Below are 24,769 nucleotides of genomic sequence, written 5' to 3'. Positions count from 1 at the left end.
GTAGCCTTGTTATTTGATTGGTCAGAGCATATCATCCGTACACTTGGCATGATTTCATTGGCCCATTAATTTGACTTGGATTGCCACCTCATTTGACACGTAGTGCGGGCTTGCATTTCAAGATGGGTTTGGACTTTGGGCTATTAAAGTGGACTCATCATTTGGAGCCCAATCAAATGGACTAGCCCAATATTTTTAAGATTAGATGATTAATCCAACCATATTAGCCACATTATTTGAACTATTTTCTTAAATTTAATATAATCCAAATTAATATACTGATTTAAATCCAATAAAATTTTAAATGACTACAAATGCCCCCTACTTCAAGACTTGTTGTATTTGATTTTTTTTTTTAGACTAGGCTTGAAGTACAATAAAAGATGAAAAACACGTTTAGGGACTTGAGACGCTTATTTTATTTCATTTCTTTTTTGTCTAGCGAATTTAGTGGACTGCTGGCCCAATTACTTTAATCTTGGTCTTGCTAACAAAGAATGTAGCTTATGCAAAACTGATTGGTAATTTTTTTTTTTGAACTAGTTTTTCCTCTTTTTCTTTTTTTTTTGTTCAATGTCTGCGGCACTTCCAAATTGCCAAACGATACAACAGTTACAGAGTACACATATGCACAGCACAAACTAAAATCTATATCAACAAAGGAGCAATATTAGCCAAGTTCATATATCAGTAGAATTGAATAGCCCCTTGTCATTGTCATTTGTCAACAAGGTTTGCTTGCTTTTCTTATCAGTTAGGATCTTGACTCGACTGACATCTCCAAATTGTGAAAATACCACCTTCAATCTTCCCTCTGAGGTTGACTTTGCTAGTCCTTTGAGGAATATACTTGTTGTAGAATTTGCATGATTATGTGGTTCAAATGAAGAACCCAAGCACCTGGCAAAGTGAGGTTTGTTCTGAGACAGGTCAATTAAAATACTCGGCTTAAGGTTTGAAACTTTTTCGAAACTAACAATGGGTAGAGAAGGAAATGAGGGTTTGAAAGCCGAGGCATGTCCAATTGCAGATGATGTAAACGATTGGGAGGGTGAAATTAAGGAATTATTACAGGGTAGGCAAAACAGAGACATTGCAAAACCCTAAATTAAATTTGGGGGTTCGGGTCTCCAAACGGAGGGTGAGCGTGATCATGTTTGGGCTCCCAACCCGCAATCTTTGATGGGAAAAGCACACAAGTAGCCATCTGAACTGATTGGTAATTTCAAACGTTGGGTGCCTTTTTTTTTTTTTTTTTTTTTTAAATACACGTTGAAAGAAAGGATTTTTAGTTCCCTTAGAACTCTTCCATCACTTGGACTCCTTGTTCACCAATAAGATACTTGCTGCTTCTTTTTTTTCCCGTTGCTTCACCCGTATCCCAAATTTTAGGGATATCAAATCCTATTTTTTTGGGGAGACAGTTACTTGCAGCTGACTAACGGATTAAGAAGCTCTTTTGAACATCTATATAAGAAGCCAACCTTCTCAACTCAGAGCACATCACAATTTTCTTTTTGCAGATTTTGTTATCGCAGTTATCTTCAAACTTTAGCTCTTCTTCTTCAAGGTTTGTTCCTTCTCCTCTTAGAGCAAAATAATTTATTAGCTTTGCCTCTTTATGTCGGAGAATTCCTGGCTTTATTACCAACTTCATTCCAAACTTGTTTACTCTATGTCACTTTAAGGAGAAAGTACAACATCATTTTCTTGATACTATTTTACTCCTTCCCTTAAGTGAAAGTAGTAAAACTTAGTTTCGAGCATCCATTTTTTTTCTTCATGCTAATCATTTTGCTTTCTATATGACACTTTGAGCAAGTACCAGGCACTTCTTCCTGTTTATCATAAATTATTTCTTTCCCTTCTGAGATAGTACTTTGAGCACAGCATGAACCATATTTTTTTTTTCTTGATCTAGGCTTCTGTAAATTCTTTTTATAGCAACCAGAGGAGAAAAAAAAAATGATACGGCCTCGTATATCTTGGGAGTCATGTCAACACAAATAACTATGTAGCCTTGTATTTGAACTCTTCAATGTAACTTTTTTTTTTTTTGATCAGCAAAAGAGAAAATTGGTATCTATTTTATTTCCAGCGACTTGTCTCCTTTTTCTTGTATACATTTTTTTTTAACAAATGCATGATCAGTGTGATCCTTAGAAGAGACTAGTCTTAAGGCGTAGTACAGGGTGAATCTCTTTTTATCAGCGGCTTAAGATTTTGGCTATGATTTTATCTGTGATGATCTCTATTATTCATTTCCTTGTCTTTGAGTTGGATGATGATGACTTCTTTTGCCCTTGCAGCTCAACAAGATGGTGAATTTTAGAGGCTACACTTCCCCCTCATCCAAACTTAAGTATCTTATTATTGAGAGCAATGATGGTGGTGCAGCAGTGCAAACGAAATTAGTGGTTCATACTCCCTTAACTGGATGGTATGCAGGTTCGTGGCCACCTCTTCGGAACTCGCTTCATATGTCAAACTGGACTTCAGAATGCAAATCTACTTCAACTCGAACTCCCCAGGTGTGGTCTCTTCAGGCGCCCAACCACCGTAATGCAAATATTGCAAGCGCGCTTCCAAGCTTGGGTCGTCGCATAGTCCGACGAGAAGTACGCTGGGGAGAGACGGTAGTGTTCGAAGGTGAATATTGTCACATTCTAGGATATTGGGAGTGGGCCGAGGATACACTCAGTAGAAGTCAAGAAGTCTTAAGTACAGCAGATATCTATGATGCCATTTATGCCTCGCTTTTCACGTATGATCGGAATTCAAATATATTGCAAGCATTTTGTGAAGCTTGGTGCCCCAAGACGAATACACTCCTTACATCCGTCGAGGAACTATCTATTTCTTTATGGGACTTACATACACTTGGAGGTTTGCCGATTGGAGGTCATTTCTATGAGGAGGTTGTCCCTGAAGCTAAGGAACTCACAGGAGTTGACGCGAAAAATCAGAGATATATTTCACGAGTTTGCGAGTACTTGTTCACCGCTTTTCATTATCTTCAAGAGGGCAGAAGCGATAACCCGAGGGTCTCTTTGAGCAAGTGGATACAATTTTGGTACAAAAGAGCTCTAAAGTACCAACCTGCTCCGCCGAGGAGGGAGAAGAAATCTGCGCGTTTTAAATCAACACACAACCCTACTGGAGCTATACCTGAGGCGTCCCAATGGTCAAGAGAGGAAGAAGCTGTATTTCATAAACTTGGGGTGAGGCTTGCAAAGAGAGATGAAACATATCTTGCAGCATTTTTGTCATGTTGGTTGTGTGCTTTCGTACTTCCTTCCGAAGAGGGCAACTTCATTCGTCCAGGGACTTTTAAGATTGCGACTATGATGGCAGCCAAACGAAAGATTAGCCTTGCAGTGCTGGTTTTAGCAAGTATTTATAGCAATCTTAATAATATTTCCCGTTCGTCGCGACTTGATCTTATCAAAGTCCATTTTCCAATCCATTATATTTATGGTTGGCTTGCTTATTATTTCAAGACTCATTTTGCGCTTGTAAATGGACCATCTAATCCACTGATGGTGGCATATTCGGGAGAGGGTGCCGCACAGTACTTCGAAAAAAAGGATGCAAGGAAGCATATCCATCAAGGAGATAATGTAGCTTGGACTTCAACTATGTTAAATAATTCTGAGCCTTACAGCTACGTTGATAATAATGATGCACAGGAGCTGGAGCTAAATTATTTTATGAGCGTCCGCTTTGGATATCTCTCCTTGAGGGATGGAAACTCTGTCATTATCGAGCCATATAGTCCACACCGATTCAGTCGTCAATTTGGATTTTATCAAAAAATCCCAGGTGCTTTGGCCAATGATTATCGCAGTGCCTCATTAGCTGAAGGACTCCAATTTTGGCGGATTTGTGTGTTATCCAGGTCTATGTCCTATGCGACTTTCCCTCCTAGTACACCTAATGTGAAAAAACTCTTTGTCGATGATTACAGGACTTGGTGGTCGAAAACCCATGGAAATTTTCTTGATGACTACTTCCAATATTTGGTGGATGCAGCTGGGCCAATCTCTAATGCACTTTTAGAGGGTACACATCAAGGATGCACCATTGCAGCCCCAATGGCTGATGATTCTTTCCTTCCGGAGGTCATATTGATCGAGAAATGCAATGGCAAGGGGTCTCAGTCACTCATAAAAGCTCCAACAGAATGTTTGGATGATCAAGGCCACCAAGTTGGAAAAAGCTCATTTCCGCTGAGTAAGGCTGCTCAAGCTTCTAACAAGAGATCGTCTCGAGGCGAGAGTGATAGCAGTTATGAAGATCGTTGTTGGAGGAAAGTGAGGTCGCATTCAGAAAAATTGGAAGATACCGATTTGGCAGTGGCCAAGATTCCTGACAGCGTTGATAGTCCTTCAAGGACCGTGACAACTCTTATTAGAAAGGTATGACTTAAGGCCTTCAGTTTGTCACACATGCCATAATGATTTTTACTAACTATTTATCCTTTTTTTTTTCCAGCCAAATAGTGTTGGAGCATTACGACGGGGAAAGTCAACGGAGAGCGGTGAGTCTGTTTCTGGTCCGGACCTAATAAAATCCTCTTCCACAGCAAAGGCAGAACAGGGGACAACTTCTATTTTTCGTGATAAAGTGAAAGAAAAGTTGAGTTCCGACTTGCATAAACGTACATCAGCTGCGGCATCCGTATTTGACGGAAAGAAGGTTGTCTTGAACTATAGAAAGATGTTTATTTCTAATCTTTGGGTTGTGATTCGAGATAAGCTTTCTGGAAGCGATGTAGACAGGGCTTCCTCTCTTGAAGAAGAAATCCAAGTGATTCTCCAGGATATGGATGGAAAGGATGTGGATGTTTCCCCTTTGATGAATTTATTGAAGTCGTTTTTTGAGCTTGCAGCTTCGTACGACCAGGCACGGTCAGACCTACATGATAAGGACATGGAAGCTGCCAGAAAAGAAATATTTATAGCAGCTGGAGAGCATCTTTCAAATGCCATGTTTGAAGAACACGAGAAGGTCGAAAGAGCTTCATCTATCCGTCAATCTCTAGATGAGGTGCGAGAGAAGTTAGAAAAGCTGCGCGCAAAGGAGAAGAAGTTAGAACTCCTCCTAGAAGCCACTGAGAAGGAAGTCGAAGAAGCTAAATTGAGGGCCTTGACTGCTGGAAAGGAGTTCGACGCGTGCCATGATGTAGACTTGTCGAATGCCAAGGACTCAATTGACTTAGAGCAGAAGAAGGGGCGCCTGGAAGTTATGCGCCAAGACTTAATCAATTACAAATTGTGTTTAGATTAGTCTATAGAATGTATTTCAATTGCTCTCTTTCTCTTTTTCTTGCCTTTGATTGATTAGTGGATGTTATTATCAGAAATAAAGACTTCGTCTATTTTGTTTTAGACTGCGCATTCTCCTTGATACGTTTTGTGGTTGTTTTTTTATTTTTTTTATTTACTATACAAGAATGATATATCCATCGTGACACACTGATACCACCAAATTTACCTTAAACAGTATTTTTTTTTATATCTCGAAGTTCCCAAGGGTGACGAAGATTTGAATTTAGAGGCCACGCACTCATTTCCTCTTACTATAACGTTGTTCATCAGCTTTGCGTCTTTGTGCCAAAAAAATCATATCCCCGGAAACTAGACTTATAAATCTAGGACATATCCAAAATTCAAAGTTGGATACTTTCTGAAGCGTCCCAGATAATTCCTATAAGTCTGCCTTAGATATCGGCACGCTGGCAGGTTCAGATTCGCGCGGCCTCACCAAAAAGATCATATCTCGATGTAGGAATGGCGAAATCACGAGCTGTAAAATTCCCCGGAAACTACACTTCTAAATCTAGGACATATCCAAAATTCAAAGTTGGATACTTTCTGAAGCGTCCCAGATAATTCCTATAAGTCTGCCTTTGATATCGGCACGCTGGCAGGTTCAGATTCGCGCGGCCTCACCAAAAACATCATATCTCGATGTAGGAATGGCGAAATCACGAGCCGTAAAATTCCCCGGAGACTAGATTTATATATCTAAGACATATCCAAAATTCAAAGTTTGAAGCCTTCTGAATCGTCCCAGATAAATCCTAGAAGTCTGCCTTAGATATAAGCATGCTGCAGATCCGGACTTGCGCGGCCTCACCAAAAGAAGAAAAAAATAATAATATCTTGGTGTAGGAACTTCAAAATCACGAGGGCTTTTTCCCATTGGAAAGGTAACTCCCAAAACTACGATCTTTATAAAAAATCACGGCCAAGAGCTTTGCAGATCGTTCTTTAAAGTTAGCTCGGATTCTACCCTACTCGACTCCTTAGTTTTGCGCGCTTTGTATAACTTGAGTTCGGTGTTTTCAACTCCTCCACTACTTGGTCTTCCCAAACTCAACTTACAAATGTCATATCCATGCCGAGGACAGAGGCATAATTCACGTTTGATTCATCTACGCAAGCTTATTTTTTTTTAATGGCGTCATTACTTGATAGAATGGATGCGACGTTCACATAATGCCATACTATTTTTTTTTCACTCCTGTGACTGAACTTAGAATAATACTCTAAGCGCCTACGTACCTCGGTGAAGAGGATCAAGTCATACCGTAGTTCAGAAAAATGATATTTTTTTTTGTGTCCTAACTTTTGCGTAGGCCGCCTCTTGCGAGATTTTCAACCTAGCGGACATTTTCTTGGGCCGTGCACAGTTTATACTCTTGCGGGCCAGAAGTTGCATGCAGTTTATGCTCGTGCCTTAAGGAGCGTATATCTTCTCTTCAAGGATAATATCTCTTCATGAATTTCCCATTGATAGGCCCAATTCGCAAGCCTTCTGAGTCAACAAGCTTATAAGCGCCACTTGAGTATACTTCTTGCACAACATATGGCCCATCCCATTTAGCAGAAAATTTCCCCCCAGATCGATGAGAAGTAATAATTGGCCTTCTTACAACAAGGACTTGGTCACCCACTTGGAAGCATCTAAGACAAACCCTTTTATTGAAAGACCGAGATAGACGGGCTTGATAGCATTCCAGGCTTTGTTGAGCTTCTAGCCTCTTTTCATCGAGAGCTTCCAATTCTTCGAGGCGCAATCTAGCATTTTCTTCATCAGTGAGTCCTTCTTGAATAGCAAGCCGCAATGATGGGATTTGACGCTCAAGTGGATGGACTGCTTCAACTCCATAAACAAGCGAATAAGGAGTCGCCTACGTTGGTGTGCGATAGGTGGTCCTGTATGCCCAAAGAGATTCTTCCATTCTTTCATGCCAATCTCTCTTAGATTTGGAGACGACTTTCTTCAACAAGTTGCAGAATGTCTTGTTAAATGCTTCAGCGAGGCCATGGGCAGCGGCATAATACATAGAAGAATTACGTTGCTTGAAGCCAAAAAGGTCACAGACCTTAGTCATCAACTTGTTATCGAATGGCTTGCCATTATCTGTCAATATATATCGAGGAATGCCGAAACGATAGATAATATTGACTCGGATGAAGTTTGCCACATTCTCCTTCTTTACTTCTTAAGAGAAACAACTTCTGCCCATTTCGAGAAGTAATCAGTCGCAGCCAAAATGTATAAATGACCGCCAGAAGACTTTGGCAATGGCCCAACAACATCCAAACCCCAAGCTTCAAATAGCCATGAAGCCACGGTAGGGTGCAATACTTCTGGTGGTTGATGTATGACATGGAATTGACAAGCTTTACACCTTCGAGCATAATCCAAGCAGTCTTTCACCATAGTTTGCCAATAATACCCCATTCTTTTTATATGAAAATGAAGTTTTGGCCCAGATTGATGCGCCCCACATACTCCAGAATGTGCTTCCTGCATGGCTTGAACGGACTCATCTGCCCCCAAACAACGTAAGAGTACTCCATCGAATGATCTTCTGTAGAGTGTATTCTTATAGTAAAGGAAACGAGGGGCTCGCCGTCGGATTTCTGTCTTCCTTCGAAGATTTTCTGGCAGTATCCCATAACACAAGTAATCAATTATTGGTTGCCGCCAATCTTCAATTTCAACCTCTAAAGTGGTGATGGCATGCTCAACTTCTTCTTCACATTAATTTGGTGGTGGTACTACCCATCTCTGGCAAACGACGACTTGCATTTGATTAGGTGATACTAATGCGGAAGCTAGAGCTGCTAATGCATCAGCCTTTTTATTTTCCTTTCTAGGAACATGTTGAATAGTCACTTCTCCTAGCCAACCTATCAACTTCTGAGCATAGTTGCGATATGGCAGAAACTCTGGCTTCTTGACCTCATAACTACCCAAAACTTGATTGATCACCAACTTGGAATCTCCAAAAATTTGTAGTTGTAATTGTTTCATGTCAACAGCCATTTCGAGTCCAAGTATGAGTGCTTGATATTCAGCAACATTATTGGAGCAGTGTTGTGTTAGAGTGAAGGAGTATGGCAAGACCTCCCCTAAGGAAGTGACAAACACTATTCCAGCACCAGCTCCTTCACAATGTGCAGCACCATCAAAGTACATTTTCCAAGGAGGTTGAATTTCCACAAGCATTGCATCTTCATCAGGTAGCTCATCGGATAACTCCCAATCATCTGGAATTGGATGGTTGGCCAAAATATCGGCTAGCACTTGCCCTTTTACTGCCTTTTGAGAAATATACACAATTTCAAATTGCTGAAATTGGAGGTACCACCTTCCTTGTTGGGTCTTTTCATCATCTTTTCTCTTGTCACTTGCTTATTTGGCTCTCTTCGTGAGCTCGTTTTGCAGCGTCTCCGCCGAGTCACTAAAGTCCATCCATCATCATCAGTTTGATCAACATGAGATTGACTTTCTTCAAAAAAATTCTCCTTCACTATTACATCATGCATTATAGGAAGGCAACATGGCATGTTGACATTGATGGGATCGAAGTCACCAAATTTAATCGTCTTTGGTGGTGACGCGATCAGAATATCTCCACATTCACATACTTCAGCAAAGTTGCAAAGAACTATGGGATCCAGCGAGCCAAATGTGACTGAGACTTGATTTGAACTTTCCTTCTCATCTTCAAGCAATTTCTTACCTTCCCGGGCCAAATCCATGACCTTTTCTTTGAAGATGAAACACTTTTCAATAGGGTGACCCATCAACCGATGATACTTGCAGTAATTTGGATCATTAGTTCTCCCAGCTTCATTTGGCCTCTTCATTTCGGGTAACTCATAAGCTTCAATGCAAGAAGTTCTTCAAATATTGTTGGAACATCTGAGTCTAGGAATGGATACTCTTTTTCTTGCATTTCCTTCAAAGTTAACTTTTTGCCACCATTATTTTAGAAAGATGTAGTCTTCACACTTTGGTTCTTGCTTAGCTTTGTGGTGACCTTTAATGGTGCAGAATTAACATTCATCGACTCTTTGCTTTCAGACTTTGGCATAAACCTACCCCCTCTCTTTACTTCTAGTTTGTCTTTCCCTTTACGAGGCTCATAAACTGGTGGCCCTTGATTTCCGTTTGAGGACATGCTTAATTCCATATCGTGAGCACATGTAGCCAATTCTTCAAAAGACTTGGGCTTGATTCCCTGTAGGATATAAAGAAGTCCCCAGTGCATTCCTTGGATACACATTTCAATGGCAGAAGCCTCACTAAGTCTGTCTTTGCAATTAAGGCTAGCATTTCTCCATCGACTGATGAAATCAATAACGGGCTCATCTTTCCATTGAAGCATATTTGTAAGTTCAACCATGCTTACAATACGCCTCGTGCTATAGAAGCGATTGAGAAATTCATATTCAAGTTGCTCCCAACTATCAATAGAACCAGCATCGAGATCCGTATACCAGTCAAATGCATTCCCTTGCAAGGAGCGCACAAACTGCTTAACAAGATAATCCCCATAAGTTCCAGCATTATTGCAAGTTTCCACGAAGTGAGCAACATGTTGCTTTGGATTTCCTTTACCATCAAATTGTTGAAATTTTGGAGGCTGATAACCTGCAAGCATCTTTAACCCATCGATCCTTGAAGTGTATGGCTTGGCGTATGTAATCGAAGACTTAGCAGCAACATCATACTTGTCTTTAATTGTTCCTATAATGAAGTCCTTCAGTCGATGAATTGGGATTAATCCTTCAGAGGATACTTGTAGTTCCTCAGCAACATGCACTTGATTTGTAGACAGATCTTCTTTTTCTTGTACCATAGGATTCTTCCCAGGTGCATGACTCGAATCCCCCTCCATCACGCTATCAAATTTGTCTGTCAACTTGACAATTCGATTATCTTGGTCTTGCACATATTTCGTCAAGTCACCAATCGCCTTCGTCAAACTAGCGATTTGTTCTTCAACAGTTGAGGTATTAGTCATCATTGCTTGGATGGATGTTGTAGATGATGGAGCAAAACATGGATTTTCCCTCAAAATGAAATTTGAAAGGAAAAGATTTCGTGGAGTGATTGAGGCAGATCTGGTGATCAAGGCATCATCTTCATCTTGGATGATGAGATTCTTAGTTTGGAGTGGGCTAAGATGAGCCAACGTCTTTTCAACGATCTCAGTGATATTCTCTCCTTCTTCCAATCCATCCGGAAAGACTCTTGCCCCCTTTGAGGATTGAAGTTCAAAGACAGGAACTGATGCGGACAGCACTTGAGATGCTTGTTGTCCTAGTAAGTTTGCTTTGTTCCTAGTGACAGGTCCCAAACTTCCCATTGTAGTTTCCAATATGTTTTCCACCTCAGAGGAAAACTTGGAATCAGTACCCTTAATAGCAGTAGACTTGGAGTTGATCTTCTTGGATGCCATTTCAGTGTTCTTACGATTTGATGATTAATGTGAAGAGATGAGAGGTAGAGAAGGTCCCACTGGGCGTGCCAAAATTTGTAACCAACAAATTTTCGCGTCTTTAGAAAAATAAATAATCAAGACAGGAAAATGGAGTAGCAAAATGTAGTATTTGATTTCAAGAATGTTGAGTGTTACAATCTCTATATAATCCTCTGATTCTCCAACAATAACGTAAACTATGTTGAAAACTTGAATATGATTTAGATTCAAGGGCTTCAGCAGCTTGATCTTGAAGGTATTTGAATTTGGATTTGGTATTTGCCACGAACAAGTAATTTGATCTTGAACGCCTTGATATTTGCCTTCGTTCTTAATCATGAACTTGAACTTGAGCTTGAGCTTGAACTTAATGACTTGGATGCTTGAACTTGTAGCTTGTAGAGAAATATGTAGACTTTGATCCACGAGCTCTCTTCTTGCTTCTTGTTCTTAATTCCTCCTCCATTTATGAGTTATGAGGATCCCTATTTATAGTTTTTAGGGAGGTGTAGCCTTGTCATTTGATTGGTCAGAGCATATCATCCGTACACTTGGCATGATTTCATTGGCCCATTAATTTGACTTGGATTGCCACATCATTTGACACGTGGCGTGGGCTTGCATTTCAAGATAGGCTTGGACTTTGGGCTATTAAAGTGGACTCATCATTTGGAGCCCAATCAAATGGACTAGCCCAATATTTTTAAGATTAGATGATTAATCCAACCATATTAGCCACATTATTTGAACTATTTTCTTAAATTTAATATAGTCCAAATTAATATACTGATTTAAATCCAATAAAATTTTAAATGACTACACCGAGTATGACCCAATTCAACATGTGTATGAAGTTAGGACGGGTCATCGCAACGGTAAGGGTGGAAATGTACATACCGTGTATGAGGCAACAAGAACATGCACTTGCAGTAAGTGGCAAACGTACCACATGCCGTGTTCTCATGCTGTCAAGTGCTTCGAGAGAATGAGAAAAACGGTAACAAGTTATGTGGCGGGGAAATACAAGGTCCACAGTTACCTTAGAGCATATTCCGGCCAATTCCACCCACTTGGTAATGAAGCTTATTGGCCAAACGAGCCGTTTTCGATGGTTGCTAGCAAGGATTACATCAGGAAATTGGGCATTAACTCACGGAGTCGTAGACCCAATCAAATGGATGTTAGTGAAAGAACTTATTCTCGCAAGTGCTCTACATGTAAGCAATATGGCCATGACAAGCGTTCGTGTGAGCAACAAGGCCGTGGTAGTACAAGCACGTCTCGAAGCAATAGAGCCTCTAGAACTTGAAGATTGTATTATTATTGTAATTTATTATTGTATTGCTTTGAATTAGTATTGTAATTAAATGGAATGAATTATTTTTTAATTAGTATGAACCTCTCGTATTGGATGAATTATTATTAAATCAAATATTTATGTTTGGACATTCAAATATAATAAAACACTTAAATCAAAACCCTATAAATATGACAAGTTTCAAAACTTACTTCGGGGCACTTTAGAACCCCTAAAACGACGATCCAAACGTTTAGGTGGACTTGATGTAATGAGCCGACATTATTGTACGCAAAAAAAGATATTAAGTTTTATATAAAATATTGATATTTTGGGGTTTTGAAACATGACTAATCTTTGCCTAAAGTATGGAAAAAAATGTGATTTGAAAGGTAACAAAAAAAAAAAAAACAGAAGAGCTTAACGCACGAATTTCGTGCGTGAAAGGCCCAAGCTGCATTTTTGCAGTTTGGTCCTTTCACGCACGAAATTCGTGCGTGAAACCTACTAATGTATTTTTTTTTTTTTTTTTTTGTAGTAGTAGTTTGGTTCAACTTTTTTTTTTTATGCTAGAAAAGTCGCGGATTCCATGTAAGATGTACACAATAACGACATTCTTTTTCGCGAACAAATCTGTAATTTATACCAAGTGCAAGACGAGATTCTTCATGGGCAATTTGTGACCTCGAGGGGTGTACATGTGTGAAGTTATTGATTTCCTTATGCAAGTTTTTGCTATTAATTCATGTATTGTTGTGGTATTTATCATAGTTTTCTTCTTTACATTCCTTGGGCTTGGCAAATACGTGGTGCTTCTGGACACGGCTTTGCATGAAACAATAGAATAAAGAAAATGTCTGATTCATTCTATTCTAATGATCTTGTCCAGGCAAACCTTGTACCATTTTTATTAGTAAAGTAGATAAACGAGTCAACGAAGTTAATCTTAATTCCTGTACTGCGTTTATGAAAGATGATCTTGTGGGATTAGAGACATCATTTCTCGAGCTATTCTCACTGGAAAAAAATAGGTATAACCAAATTACTCTTTACGCAAATTGGTCGCGTAGATGTCAAATGAACAATGGGAAAAGACAATAAAAATCGACATTGAAGACGCCAACCACAGATCATAAAATTTGTGATTATTCTTTGCATTGGTAAATAATTTATCAAACAATTACAGATACCTATTTATAAGACTATAACAAAGTGAAGTCTGAACAAAAATGACAAATAACTTGTTACAACGAGTTAACATTAATCTAGGGGGTAAATACACGTAGTCTGAAGGGGAGACGCCTTATGCTATTTGGAAAGTTCAAAGACCTACACTTACAATGGTTCGCATTATCAAGTAATATCGACCATTAGCTTAAAGGTTTAAGATGGATCGATGAGTGTCCAGTGTTAATCAAACTGTGCTCAAAACAATAAACGTCGTTAGTAAAACAATGTTCAAACAACGAAATAATATTTCAACAAAACCGAGAAAAGAAAATGACAAACACAATATCCGAGTCCACAGAATTCACTGTGTGTCCTAGACAACCACATGTCACACAATTAACCCTTTAACCGTCTTTGGTTCTCACTGTTGTGTTCGTTTCAGCCATGAACACCGCCTGGTTTCATAAGTGTGTAGAGCATGGGCCTTTACCTAACATACTCCTTGAAGTGGCTTGCACTTCACACTCACATAGGTGATTCCTAAATGTATTATCCCGTAGATACACTATCTGGTCATACCTGCCCAACTTAGAAACCATTAAAAGGATTTAACTTTATTAACTCGTTAAAAGCCTTAATGTTTTATCCTTGTTTCTGAACATTGTCTTCATCATGAGAATAGGTTGATTTATTTGACAATGTTGAACCGTCATTCATAACTTTGTTTGATCTCTTTGAACCTAGCTCTTGGGATCTCCAATCTACTAGGTATAGTTACCGCCATGATGACTTGTCCTAGGTCTTAAACCCATTCCCCTCGATGATCTTTCAACTGCCTCTCTAGTTAGGCCTTTTGTAAGTGGATTCGATATGTTATCTCTTGACTTTACATAGTCAATTGTGATAACTCCACTAGAGAGTTGTCGTCGAATGGTATTGTGTCTCCGTTGTATGTGACGGGATTTCCCGTTATACATAACGCTCCATGCCCATCCTATTGCTGCTTGACGCTCCATGCCCATCCTATTGCTGCTTGACTATCACAATGTATGTATATAGGTGCCACAAGTTTGGGCCAGAAAGCAATATCTTCTAAGAAATTCCTGATCCATTCAGCTTCTTCACCGGCTTTGTCTGGAGATATGAACTCAGACTCCATTATAGAGCGAGCAATACATTTCTGTTTGGACGACTTCCATGACACCACTCCTCCACCAATCGTGAATACATATCCACTTGTGGATTTGGATTCTGTTGATCCGGTGATCCAATTTGCATCATTGTATCCTTCAATAACTGCGGGATATTTAGTGTAATGCAAGGCAAAGTTTTGGGTATGTTTTTAATATCCAAGAAATCGTTTCATTGCCATCCAATGCGTTTGATTAGATTACTCGTGTACCGACTTAGTTTATGATGCACAAGCTATATCTAGTCGCGTACAGTTCATGATGTACATTAAACTTCCCAATACCCTAGCATAGTCCAATTGACACTCATTTCACCTTTGTTCTTTGCAAGAGCAAGGTTTACGTCAGTTGGAGTTTTTGCAGTTTGAAATCCAAATACTTGAACTTCTCAAGTAATCTTTCAATGTAATGAGACTGAGACAGTGCTAGATCTTGAGAAGCCTTATGGATCTTAATTCCTAAAATTAAGTCAACAACTCCTAGGTCTTTCATATCAAATTTGCTAGCTAGCATACGAGTAGTGGCATTTATGTCACCAATGTCTTTACTCATTACCAACATATCATCAACATACAAACAAACAATGACTATATGATTCGAAGTGTTCTTAATGTAAACACATTTATCACACTCATTAATCTTGTCCACTGGTCGACATCGTTTTGTCAAATTTTTCATGCCATTGTTTGGGTGGTTGTTCTAGTCCGTAAAGAGATTTAACAAGTCGACACACCTTCGTCTCTTTCCCGAGAACTACAAACCCTTCTGGTGGTTCCATGTAGATTTCTTCCTCCAAATCTCCATTTAACAAGGTTGTTTCACATTCATTTGATGGATTTCATGACCGTACACGGCCATTAATGCTATTAACACCCCAATGGATGTGATCCTTATTATCGACGAGTACGTATCAAAGTAATCGAGACCTTCTTGTTGTCTAAACCCTTTGACAACAAGTCTTGCCTTATATTTATTAATAGTGCCATCATCTTTCATTTTCTTTTTGAAAATCCATTTAGAACCTAAAGGTTTGTTTCCTGGACGAAAATCAACAAATTCCCACATATGGTTGTTCAATATGGATTCTATCTCTGTATTGATAGCCTCTTTCCAGAATTGAGATTCTGAAGAAGTCATAGCTTCTTTAAACTTTTGAGGCTCATTTTCCAACAAAAATATCAGAAAATCTGATCCAAAGGATGTAGACGTCCTTTGATGTTTGCTACGCCTTGGATTTTCGTTAGTTGGTGTATTTTCCTTTGATTATTCCCGAGGTCGTTTAGATCCTTCGCCAAATGGCTCACATTCCCCTTTATACGGATAAATAGTTTCAATCTGATTCTATAATTATATATTGATATGAATGTTGGGATTTTCTGATTTGTACACCAAAAATCGATATACTTTACTATTGGTGGCATATCTAATGAAAACACAATCAAAAGTTTTTTGTCCTCTTAGATTTAGGGACCTGCACCTTTGTCAAACACCCCCACACTTCAAAGTATTTCAAGTTGGGTTTTCTTCCTTCCCATATTTCATATGGAATGGAGTGTGTTTTGCTATGGGCCGGGTACTTGATTGAGTATTCGACTCGCCATTAAAATAGCTTCCCCCACAAGTTCTGGGATAAACCAGAACTTACTAACGAGATATTCATCTTCTCCTTTAATACTCAATTCTTTCTTTCCGCAATTTCATTGAACTGTGGTGTATAACAGGCAGTTGTTTGATGAATAATTTCATATACCACATATTTCTTCAAAAGGAAATTAATAAACGTCACTCCTATCATTTCATAGGACTTTAATATTCTTGATGTGCACACTATGCAGTGCATCAAATGATAGTTTTTTCGTCATTCCAATGGAAAGACCACAAGTGAGGAAAAGATCAAACCTATCAAATTAAATGTAGAAATAAAGCCATTTTTCCCGTATTCATACCCAACTGATGCAATAATCATTAATACTTAATGAATCATCTGAAACCCACTATAGTCTGATCCCGGATATGCCAAACCAATTCAATTTTGTTAATAGCCTTAACATAAAGAATCGTCCAGAAAGCGGCAATATTATTGGAGGAACATAAATTCCATTTCAATTCTGAGCATTCACTGGAGTAGTATCCATATGGTGACATATATATATATATCCTTAATTTTAAATTTTGTATTACTATTATTAGTCATTTTTCCTAGAAATCCTACGCATATTAATAAATTATTACCGTCACACATCTCTTCATATTCTTTGGTCTGTATTCCTATTTTTATGTGTTTTCCAAATTCTGCTAAGTTCATTATAACATAGCAGTAATCCTATTCTCTTAATTAAACAATTGAAAACATATAACCCCCATTCCGTGAGTCCTATTATTGATTTTTTCATATCTGACCATCTATTGTCATAAATTACTATTAAAACTTTAGTTCCTAAGTTCTTTCTAGTTAATCCTTTTAATCCTACTACTAAAGTTTTGTCCGTTTGCTGAGCTGTCCCATTACTTTATAAAGCTACCACTTTATTAAAGCTACTTTAATAAAGTCTAGTCTTCTTTTTCTGAAGTGTCACTACCATCTTTTTATCCAAAGTGTCATTGTCTTCTTTTATCTTCTACAAAAGTCTTGATACGAAATTCTTCTACCTTTCTGAGAAATGTCTTCTACCTTTCTGAGAAATGTCATTGTCTATTTTTTAATTGGTCTGAGAACCGGAAAGTCTCATGCTGTCCAAATAAAAAATTAGTTAGCAGTAATATTTAATCTACTTAATTGGTCTGCTAAATTATTATCTTTTCCTTTTATATGCTCAAATTTTAAATTATAAATTGAAATGGTATCTAAAAAATTTAGCCATCGTCTTCTACTGCTATTTTTATCACTTATCTTTTGATAAAATTTAACTATAGCTTCGCAGTCTGTTCTAACTAGTATTTCTGGTTTATTTAGAATATATAGTCTAAAACTATTTAATCCGTATATTACTATAATCTCATTAATACTAGAAATAATAAAGAAAATAGAAATTATAATACCAGGTTAGAACTATTAGATGAACGCATTTGGTGGTTATCTCAAACAGAATTAATGAGTATAGAAGACCATGAAGCATTAGTATGTAATGAAGATAAAAAATTAGGAACAATAAAAATATAGTAGCTTACCAGCCAAAAATATAAACTCCAGCAGACTATAAAGATTATATACCTAACGCTAAATCGGACCAAATAATATTACAACAAAATATTACTATAATCTCATTAATACTAGAAATAATAAAGAAAATATTGTTTTAACTGTTTTTGTATCTGTATATGGGTACATTTTTCTTGTAGTATATCCATTATATGTTGTATTCTATGTCCTATAGACCATCTTAGATTAGGATTCTGCACTACTCCGTCTCTCTTATTCCATCTATCTTCTATTTCTCTTCCTAAGGCTCCTAGTAGTTTATTAAATAATTTTTTACCTAATTCTTGATCAAATGCATTTCCACTAATAGTACAGTAGTAAAAATAATCATTTAAAAATTTCTTAATATGAAACCAACTACTTATCGAGTAAGGAATTACAATCAGGCTTAAAAAACTAGTCTTATTCCTATATTAACCATTGAAAAAATATAAAAACCTGGGATAGACAAAACCCAGCAGCTTGGTAGGTACGAATTCATGAAGAAAGTATAGAATGGATTGCATTCACCTGTCCTGAAGGGCATTTCGAATGGTTAGTAATGTCATTTGGATTAAAGACAGCTCCGCCAATTTTCCAAAGAAAAATGGATAGTATATTTGGGGAATACAAATGGATAATTTCTATTTCATAAACATTAATACAGATTCATAACTAAACAGATTTATTAAAAAAAAAAAAAAAAAGATCTGCAGCATTTATGGTAAGAAATCATAGAATCACTGTATTACTTCTAGTTCTACTCAATATAGAAGTTAGACATTTAGAGCAGCAAGTAAAAATTTATCCCCTTACCTTTTCTTTTCAATGGTTAATAAATTTAGGATAGAAATATTATACGGTTTTTATATTTTTTCAATTAATATCATCTCCTTCAATGGTTATAACTTTTGTATAACCATTTTTAGGAATAGTCAATTATGCAAGAAATTTTATAAAAGTTTTTTCAATTAATATCATCTCCTTTTCTATATTTGGGGAATACAAATGGTTTGTATTAGTATATGTAGATGATATACTAGTGTTTAGTAGAGATATTAAAGAACATTTAGGACACCTACAGACAGTATTTAGACTATTTGTAGAAAACAGAATAATAATAATCAGTGTTATCATTAAGTCTTTTATAATTTATTACCATTCTCGTTTTTCCTCTTACTATTTAATAGTTCTATATTAAATACAACTTACTCTTTGTAGTTTTTTCAATGGTTAATAAAATTAGTGTAGAAATATTATGCGCTTTTTATATTTTTTCAATGGTTAGGGTAGAAATATTATGCGGTTTTGATGGCTGGTAAACATAAAATAATTTACATAGTAGGGAGATTAGTATAGAACATTGCCAGAAGGATTCAAAACATGTATTTATAAAGCTAATGTAGGTTTTATGAACATAATGTCTATATATGTTATGTGTTTCATCCATTTGCATGGCTGCAACTGATTTTTCTAGAATTTTTATTAAATTTGGTGGAACTATTATTTTATTTATTATGCACTTTGTGCACCCTGAATCTACTAATGCTAATGTTTCTATCTCATAATCATCTATTTTAATTCTTGCAAGTATTTTTATTGTTCCTAATTTTTTATCTTCATTACATACTAATGCTTCATGGTCTTCTATACTCATTAATTCTGTTTGAGAATTTTCTGGTATTGTTCTTAATGGTTTCATTATTGGTTGTATATTTGATAATCTTATTTCTTCGTCTTCACTATCTACTTCTTTTTGTTTTCCTTTTTCTAGGTTACATAATCTAGTTTCTAATTCATTTATTCTTGTTTCTAATGTTATTATTCTTAGATTAATAGTAGGGTCTTCAATTTTCTTATGAGTTGTCTCTTTATTTATTTTTGTTTTAAATTCTTTTTCTATACACATTGTACATCCTTCTATATAACAATTTTTACATTTAGCTCTTTTGTCTCTACTAGGATACCATTTACAAAAGAAACATGCATTGCTATCCAATCCTTTATTTCGTTCGAACTCATGGTTACAGTCTTCGGCTATATTTGCTAAATTATCCATTGCTTCTAAGTCTAGATTTTCTAATCCTATTTCATTAATTAATTCTTCTGCTTCTGAATCTGATGAGTCTGTTTTGATTTTTTCTTCAGTGTCTACACTTACTATAGAATATATACTTTCTGTATCTGACATATATTCGTCTACATTTATTAATGTTTCTTGAAAATCTTCAATTAGCTGAGAATTTCTTGTCTTATTATTTATTCTTTTTGGACATGTATTTGCTAAGTGCTCTACACTTCCACAAGTGAAGCATTCTAATTTATTTTTATAATTTCTTTCTGTTCGATATTTTCTTACATGTCTATTTCTGTCTAAATAAGGTTTTCTAGCTGCTGATTTTCTAAGATAATATTTCTTTCTATTATATTGAGGATAGTTTCTATTATAATGTGTTTTGTATTTTTTATGCTTTTTCTTTTTATAATTGTCTTTATCATAGCTTTGTGTAGTGTAAACTACGCTTTTACAAAAGTTCATTTCATTTTGTTTTAACTGTTTTTGTATCTGTATATGGGTACATTTTTCTTGTAGTATATCCATTATATGTTGTATTCTATATCCTATAGACCATTTTAGATTAGGATTCTGCACTACTCCGTCTCTCTTATTCCATCTATCTTCTATTTCTCTTCCTAAGGCTCCTGGTAGTTTATTAAATAATTTTTTACCTAATTCTTGATCAAATGCATTTCCACTAATAGTACAGTAGTAAAAATAATCATTTAAAAACTTCTTAATATGAAACCAACTACTTATGCTTAGTTGTTCTAATTTTATTACTGCATTTCTTTGTAGTACTAATAATCCACTATTTGGATCTTCCCCTGTAATCAAAGTATGTATTTTATTAGAAAATTTATATGGGTTTTCTCCCATGGATACTAAGTGTTGAAATTCCATTGGAAAATTTTCTTTATAAGCTTCCCATAACGCTTTGGCTGATTCTCCTAAAAAAGTTTCTAAATATTTATACATTGTTTCTGCGTCTGGTTCACTATATGTTTTTATATAGTCTGCTACTACTATTCTTTTCCAAAGGTCTATTACTGAATTCCATCTTTGTGGATCATGTGCTGTTATATTTAACATTTTACCTTTATTACCTCCTTCTTGAAGAATAATGGCTTCTTCTCTAGGCATTCTTTTTCCTGATGGTTTGACATTGTCTAAGGGTTCTCCTGCTGTTCTAAAAACTCTTCTTCTAGGTACATTTCCTGTACTAGTATCTACAGTATATTGTTCTCTCGTTGTTCTTTGAAATGGACTAGAACTAGATGCACTAGATTCCATTAATTCTTTTTGACTTATTATAGAGTCTATTTCTATTTCGTCATCACTATTTTGCATATCTTCTAATATTTTATCAAAATCGTCTGATTTGTTTTGGTATATCTGTTCTACTCTATATCCCCAATTATCAGTTCGGGCTTCACATAATTTAAAGTGACTTATGGTTTCTTCTATTGTTAATTCTCCTAACTTACACCCTTTACATTTAAAAAGCATATTTTTGTTTTCTTTTTGAAGTCTTTTTGCTTCTTCTATAACTATGTCTACCGCAAACTCGTCTTGTATTAGTTCTATATTCATAAAAGTTGTTTCTGTAGTTTCATTTTCGTCTAAAGTACTTTCTTCTTCTATGTCTTTTTGTGGCGTATAATTATAATTAGTAAAACGTACAGATGTCTCTCCCTTAGAATTAGTGTACATTAGGTGAGATTCTGGCTGTAAAATCTTTTTTCTATTAAAATCTTCTAGATTCCATTCCATCCCTGCATATTCTTCAGGATTTATTTTAATGGGTTTTATTAGTCTTATTCCTCTATTTCCCATTACTTCTACTACACCTTCTACCTTAATTTTAAATTTTGTATTACTATTATTAGTCATTTTTCCTAGAAATCCTACGCATATTAATAAATTACTACCGTCACACATCTCTTCATATCCTTTGGTCTGTATTCCTATTTTTATGTGCTTTCCAAATTCTGCTAAGTTCATTATAAAATCGGGGTTAATATAAAATATTCCTCCGTTATTTGTCATGTCTACTTCCGTGAGTCCTATTATTGATTTTTTCATATCTAACCATCTATTGTCATAAATTACTATTAAAACTTTAGTTCCTAAGTTCTTTCTAGTTAATCCTTTTAATCCTACTACTATTAATCCCATTTGCATCATTAAACTTCTTCTAGTGTTTTTTATTTGTCTTACAGCTACTGGGTCTATTAAATTTATGGTAGTAATTTTAGTTCCTATGGATGATACTTGTTCTTCTCTGTAATGTCTATATAATTGGGCTGTACTTGAAAACTGTCCTATATTATATAACGTTTTTGGATTTAATAGTTTTAATTGGTTTTGTTGGAAAATTTCTATATCTCTATCTACGTCTATTACTTCACTTAACTGTTGATTGTTTTCTTCTGGGGTTCTTCTACTTAATATTCTTGATAAGAAATTATTACCTATTCTATTATCTGAAAAATTTACTCTTTGTCTTTCTTGCCTTTCTGATCCTCCTTCGTTTCTTGGTCTAGTTGAAAGAAGGTCCATTTTTGTGGTTTTCTAAGTACTTTAACTTTTTCTTTTTGAGGTGTTATTTCTACCTTTTTTAATTGGCCTATTAATTCTTCTACTTCGTTGTTTTTAAACGTCTCTTTACTTCTTTCTTTTTGTTGTTTAGTTAACCACCAAATGCGTTCATCTAATAGTTCTAACCTTGGTATTATTATTTCTATTTTCATTATTATATCTAGTATTAATGAGATTATAGTAATATTTTGTTGTAATATTATTTGGTTTGATTTAGCGTTAGGTATATAATCTTTATAGTCTGCTGGTAACGGTATAGACTTTCCTATTAATTTTAAGGCTTCTTCTTGAGCTAATGTTGGTCTACTCATGAAAGAGTGATTTCTTTTAGTTCTGCTACTGTCCTTTTTAATTCCCTAATATCACTGGTTAAAACTTCTACTTGTTGCGTTATTTTAGAGACTATGTGGGTTGTTTTTAGTTCTATTTCTTTTGGTTTTTCTATAACAATTTTAACTAACTTTTTTATTTCTGTTTTTGTAGGTAATTTTTCTAGATTAAATTTATTAACCATTGAAAAAATATAAAAACCGTATAATATTTCTACCCTAATTTTAGTAACCATTCAATGGTTAATAAAATTAGGGTAGAAATATTATATGGTTTTTATATTTTTTTCAATGGTTAATAAAATTAGGGTAGAAATATTATGCGGTTTTTATATTTTTTCAATGGTTAATAAAATTAGGGTAGAAATATTATGCGGTTTTTTAATATTTAAAAAATCCTACTCGGTACTCCCTCACTCCTTGATTCCTCTTATCAGGTAAGTGTATTTCTTATTTTCTGCCTATTCTCCCAATTTTTATAATTTTCGTTTTTTTTTTTAAATAAATCTGTTTAGTTATGAATCTGTATTACATTGTTCATCTCTTTCTCTTAATCTTAGTTCTTAATATCCATCTTCTTTAACCACACCCTGGTTACCACGGCTAACATCGTCCCTTATCAATTGAACATTAAAACGGCCTTTCGAACACCTAGGAATTTATAGGTTAATCCATCGAGTATATTAAGAAATTAAGAGAATAACCATATACTAAGAGTAATAGATTCATAACAACAGGTAAGTAATTACTAAAACATTATCAACATAATATTTTAATTAAACATAAAATAATTTACATAGTAGGGAGATTAGTACAGAAAACATAGATAAAACTTACATGACTCGAAGATGGAGAGAGGTTTCCCTTTCGGGAAACCCGAAAACTACTTTGCACTAAGAGAAAATTACTGGAAAGCTTTAAAACTTATTTTACAAGGAAGTTATATTACAAAGGATTTTACTGGGAAAAGGAGTTGGGGCATTTGTGAAAGGGAAGAGGAATATGGAAAAGTTGGTTGAGAGAGGCGTCAGAAGGTTTTTCTTTTCTTGCTAGCTTTTTCTCGATGATGATCTATGATCTGCTCTTCTACAAACACTGCTATTTATAGGAGTCTGGCGGATTTCAACTGCGGACTTCAAATTTGTGAAGAACCTTTTTTGAGTTCAGCCGGGTGCTCTTGGGGCCCCATCGTCACGTGAAACTTTTCAAAAGATACTTTAAAATTTTGTCCGTTTGTTGAGCTGTCCCATTACTTTATAAAGCTATGGTTAAAGCTACTTTAATAAAGTTTAGTCTTCTTTTTCTGAAGTGTCACTACCATCTTTTTATCCAAAGTGTCATTGTCTTCTTTTATCTTCTACAAAAGTCTTGATACGAAAGTCTTCTACCTTTCTGAGAAATGTCTTCTACCTTTCTGAGAAATGTCATTGTCTATTCTTTTAATGCTTTGTCTTTCCTTTTTCATCTTTCACTTTTTATTTTGTCTTTTAGCTGGCTAATGTCTTCGATCCTTGTCTTTGATGATAATAAATCCATATTAACCATTGGAATTTATATAGAGATATAAAGAAAAGACAAGAATATCGACAAGTAGAAAAAGCCTTAAGTGCGTATTTAGAAATAATAAATTCAGAAACATTATCATCACTAATACAAAAAAAAAATGAAAATTATAAAAACCGTATATATAACTTAAAAATATCTTTATAGTAGATTTGGGGTGCACAAAGTGCATAATAAATAAAAGAATAGTTCCACCAACAGAATTAATGAGTATAGAAGACCATGAAGCATTAGTATGTAATGAAGCTATACTCAAGTTCGGGTGCAATTAATATGCTAAATTATTTTTTCCTTATATGTTATTTTTTTCTTACATTCAATTCTTTTATCTAGCTTTTAATAATTAAAGTTATAAATATTTAGAAACTTTTTTAGGAGAATCAGCCAAAGCTTTATGCGAAGCTTATAAAGAAAATTTTCCAATGGAATTTCAACACTTCAATGGTTAATAAAATTAGGGTAGAAATATTATGCAGTTTTTATATTTTTTCAATGGTTAATAAAATTAGGGTAGAAATAAGGGTTCTCCTGCTGTTCTAAAAACTCTTCTTCTAGGTACATTTCCTGTACTAGTATCTACAGTATATTGTTCT

General features: G+C 35.5%; 1 protein-coding gene across 1 annotated transcript; it reads left to right on the top strand.

The window, feature by feature from the left end:
* Positions 1–1,024: 1,024 nt before the first annotated feature.
* On the top strand, positions 1,025–5,694 carry LOC132636186 (uncharacterized). Its single transcript, XM_060352908.1, has 4 exons — positions 1,025–1,219; positions 1,524–1,570; positions 2,310–4,418; positions 4,495–5,694. Exons 3-4 carry the CDS (start codon positions 2,319–2,321, stop codon positions 5,287–5,289), a joined length of 2,895 nt encoding a protein of 964 aa, XP_060208891.1. The 5' UTR covers positions 1,025–1,219; positions 1,524–1,570; positions 2,310–2,318; the 3' UTR covers positions 5,290–5,694.
* Positions 5,695–24,769: the final 19,075 nt, after the last annotated feature.

This window comes from Lycium barbarum, chromosome 4 (genome assembly GCF_019175385.1).
Source record: "Lycium barbarum isolate Lr01 chromosome 4, ASM1917538v2, whole genome shotgun sequence".
Taxonomy (NCBI): Eukaryota; Viridiplantae; Streptophyta; class Magnoliopsida; order Solanales; family Solanaceae; genus Lycium; species Lycium barbarum.
The sequence above is the reverse complement of the archived record's forward strand: the minus strand, read 5'-3'. Positions and strand labels throughout refer to the sequence as shown.

Coding starts and splice junctions, on each gene's coding strand:
- LOC132636186 (XM_060352908.1), top strand. CDS start 2,319: ATGGTGAATTTTAGAGGCTACACTTCCCCCTCATCCAAACTTAAGTAT. Junction 4,419..4,494: donor TGACAACTCTTATTAGAAAG/GTATGACTTAAG, acceptor TTTTTTTTCCAG/CCAAATAGTGTTGGAGCATT.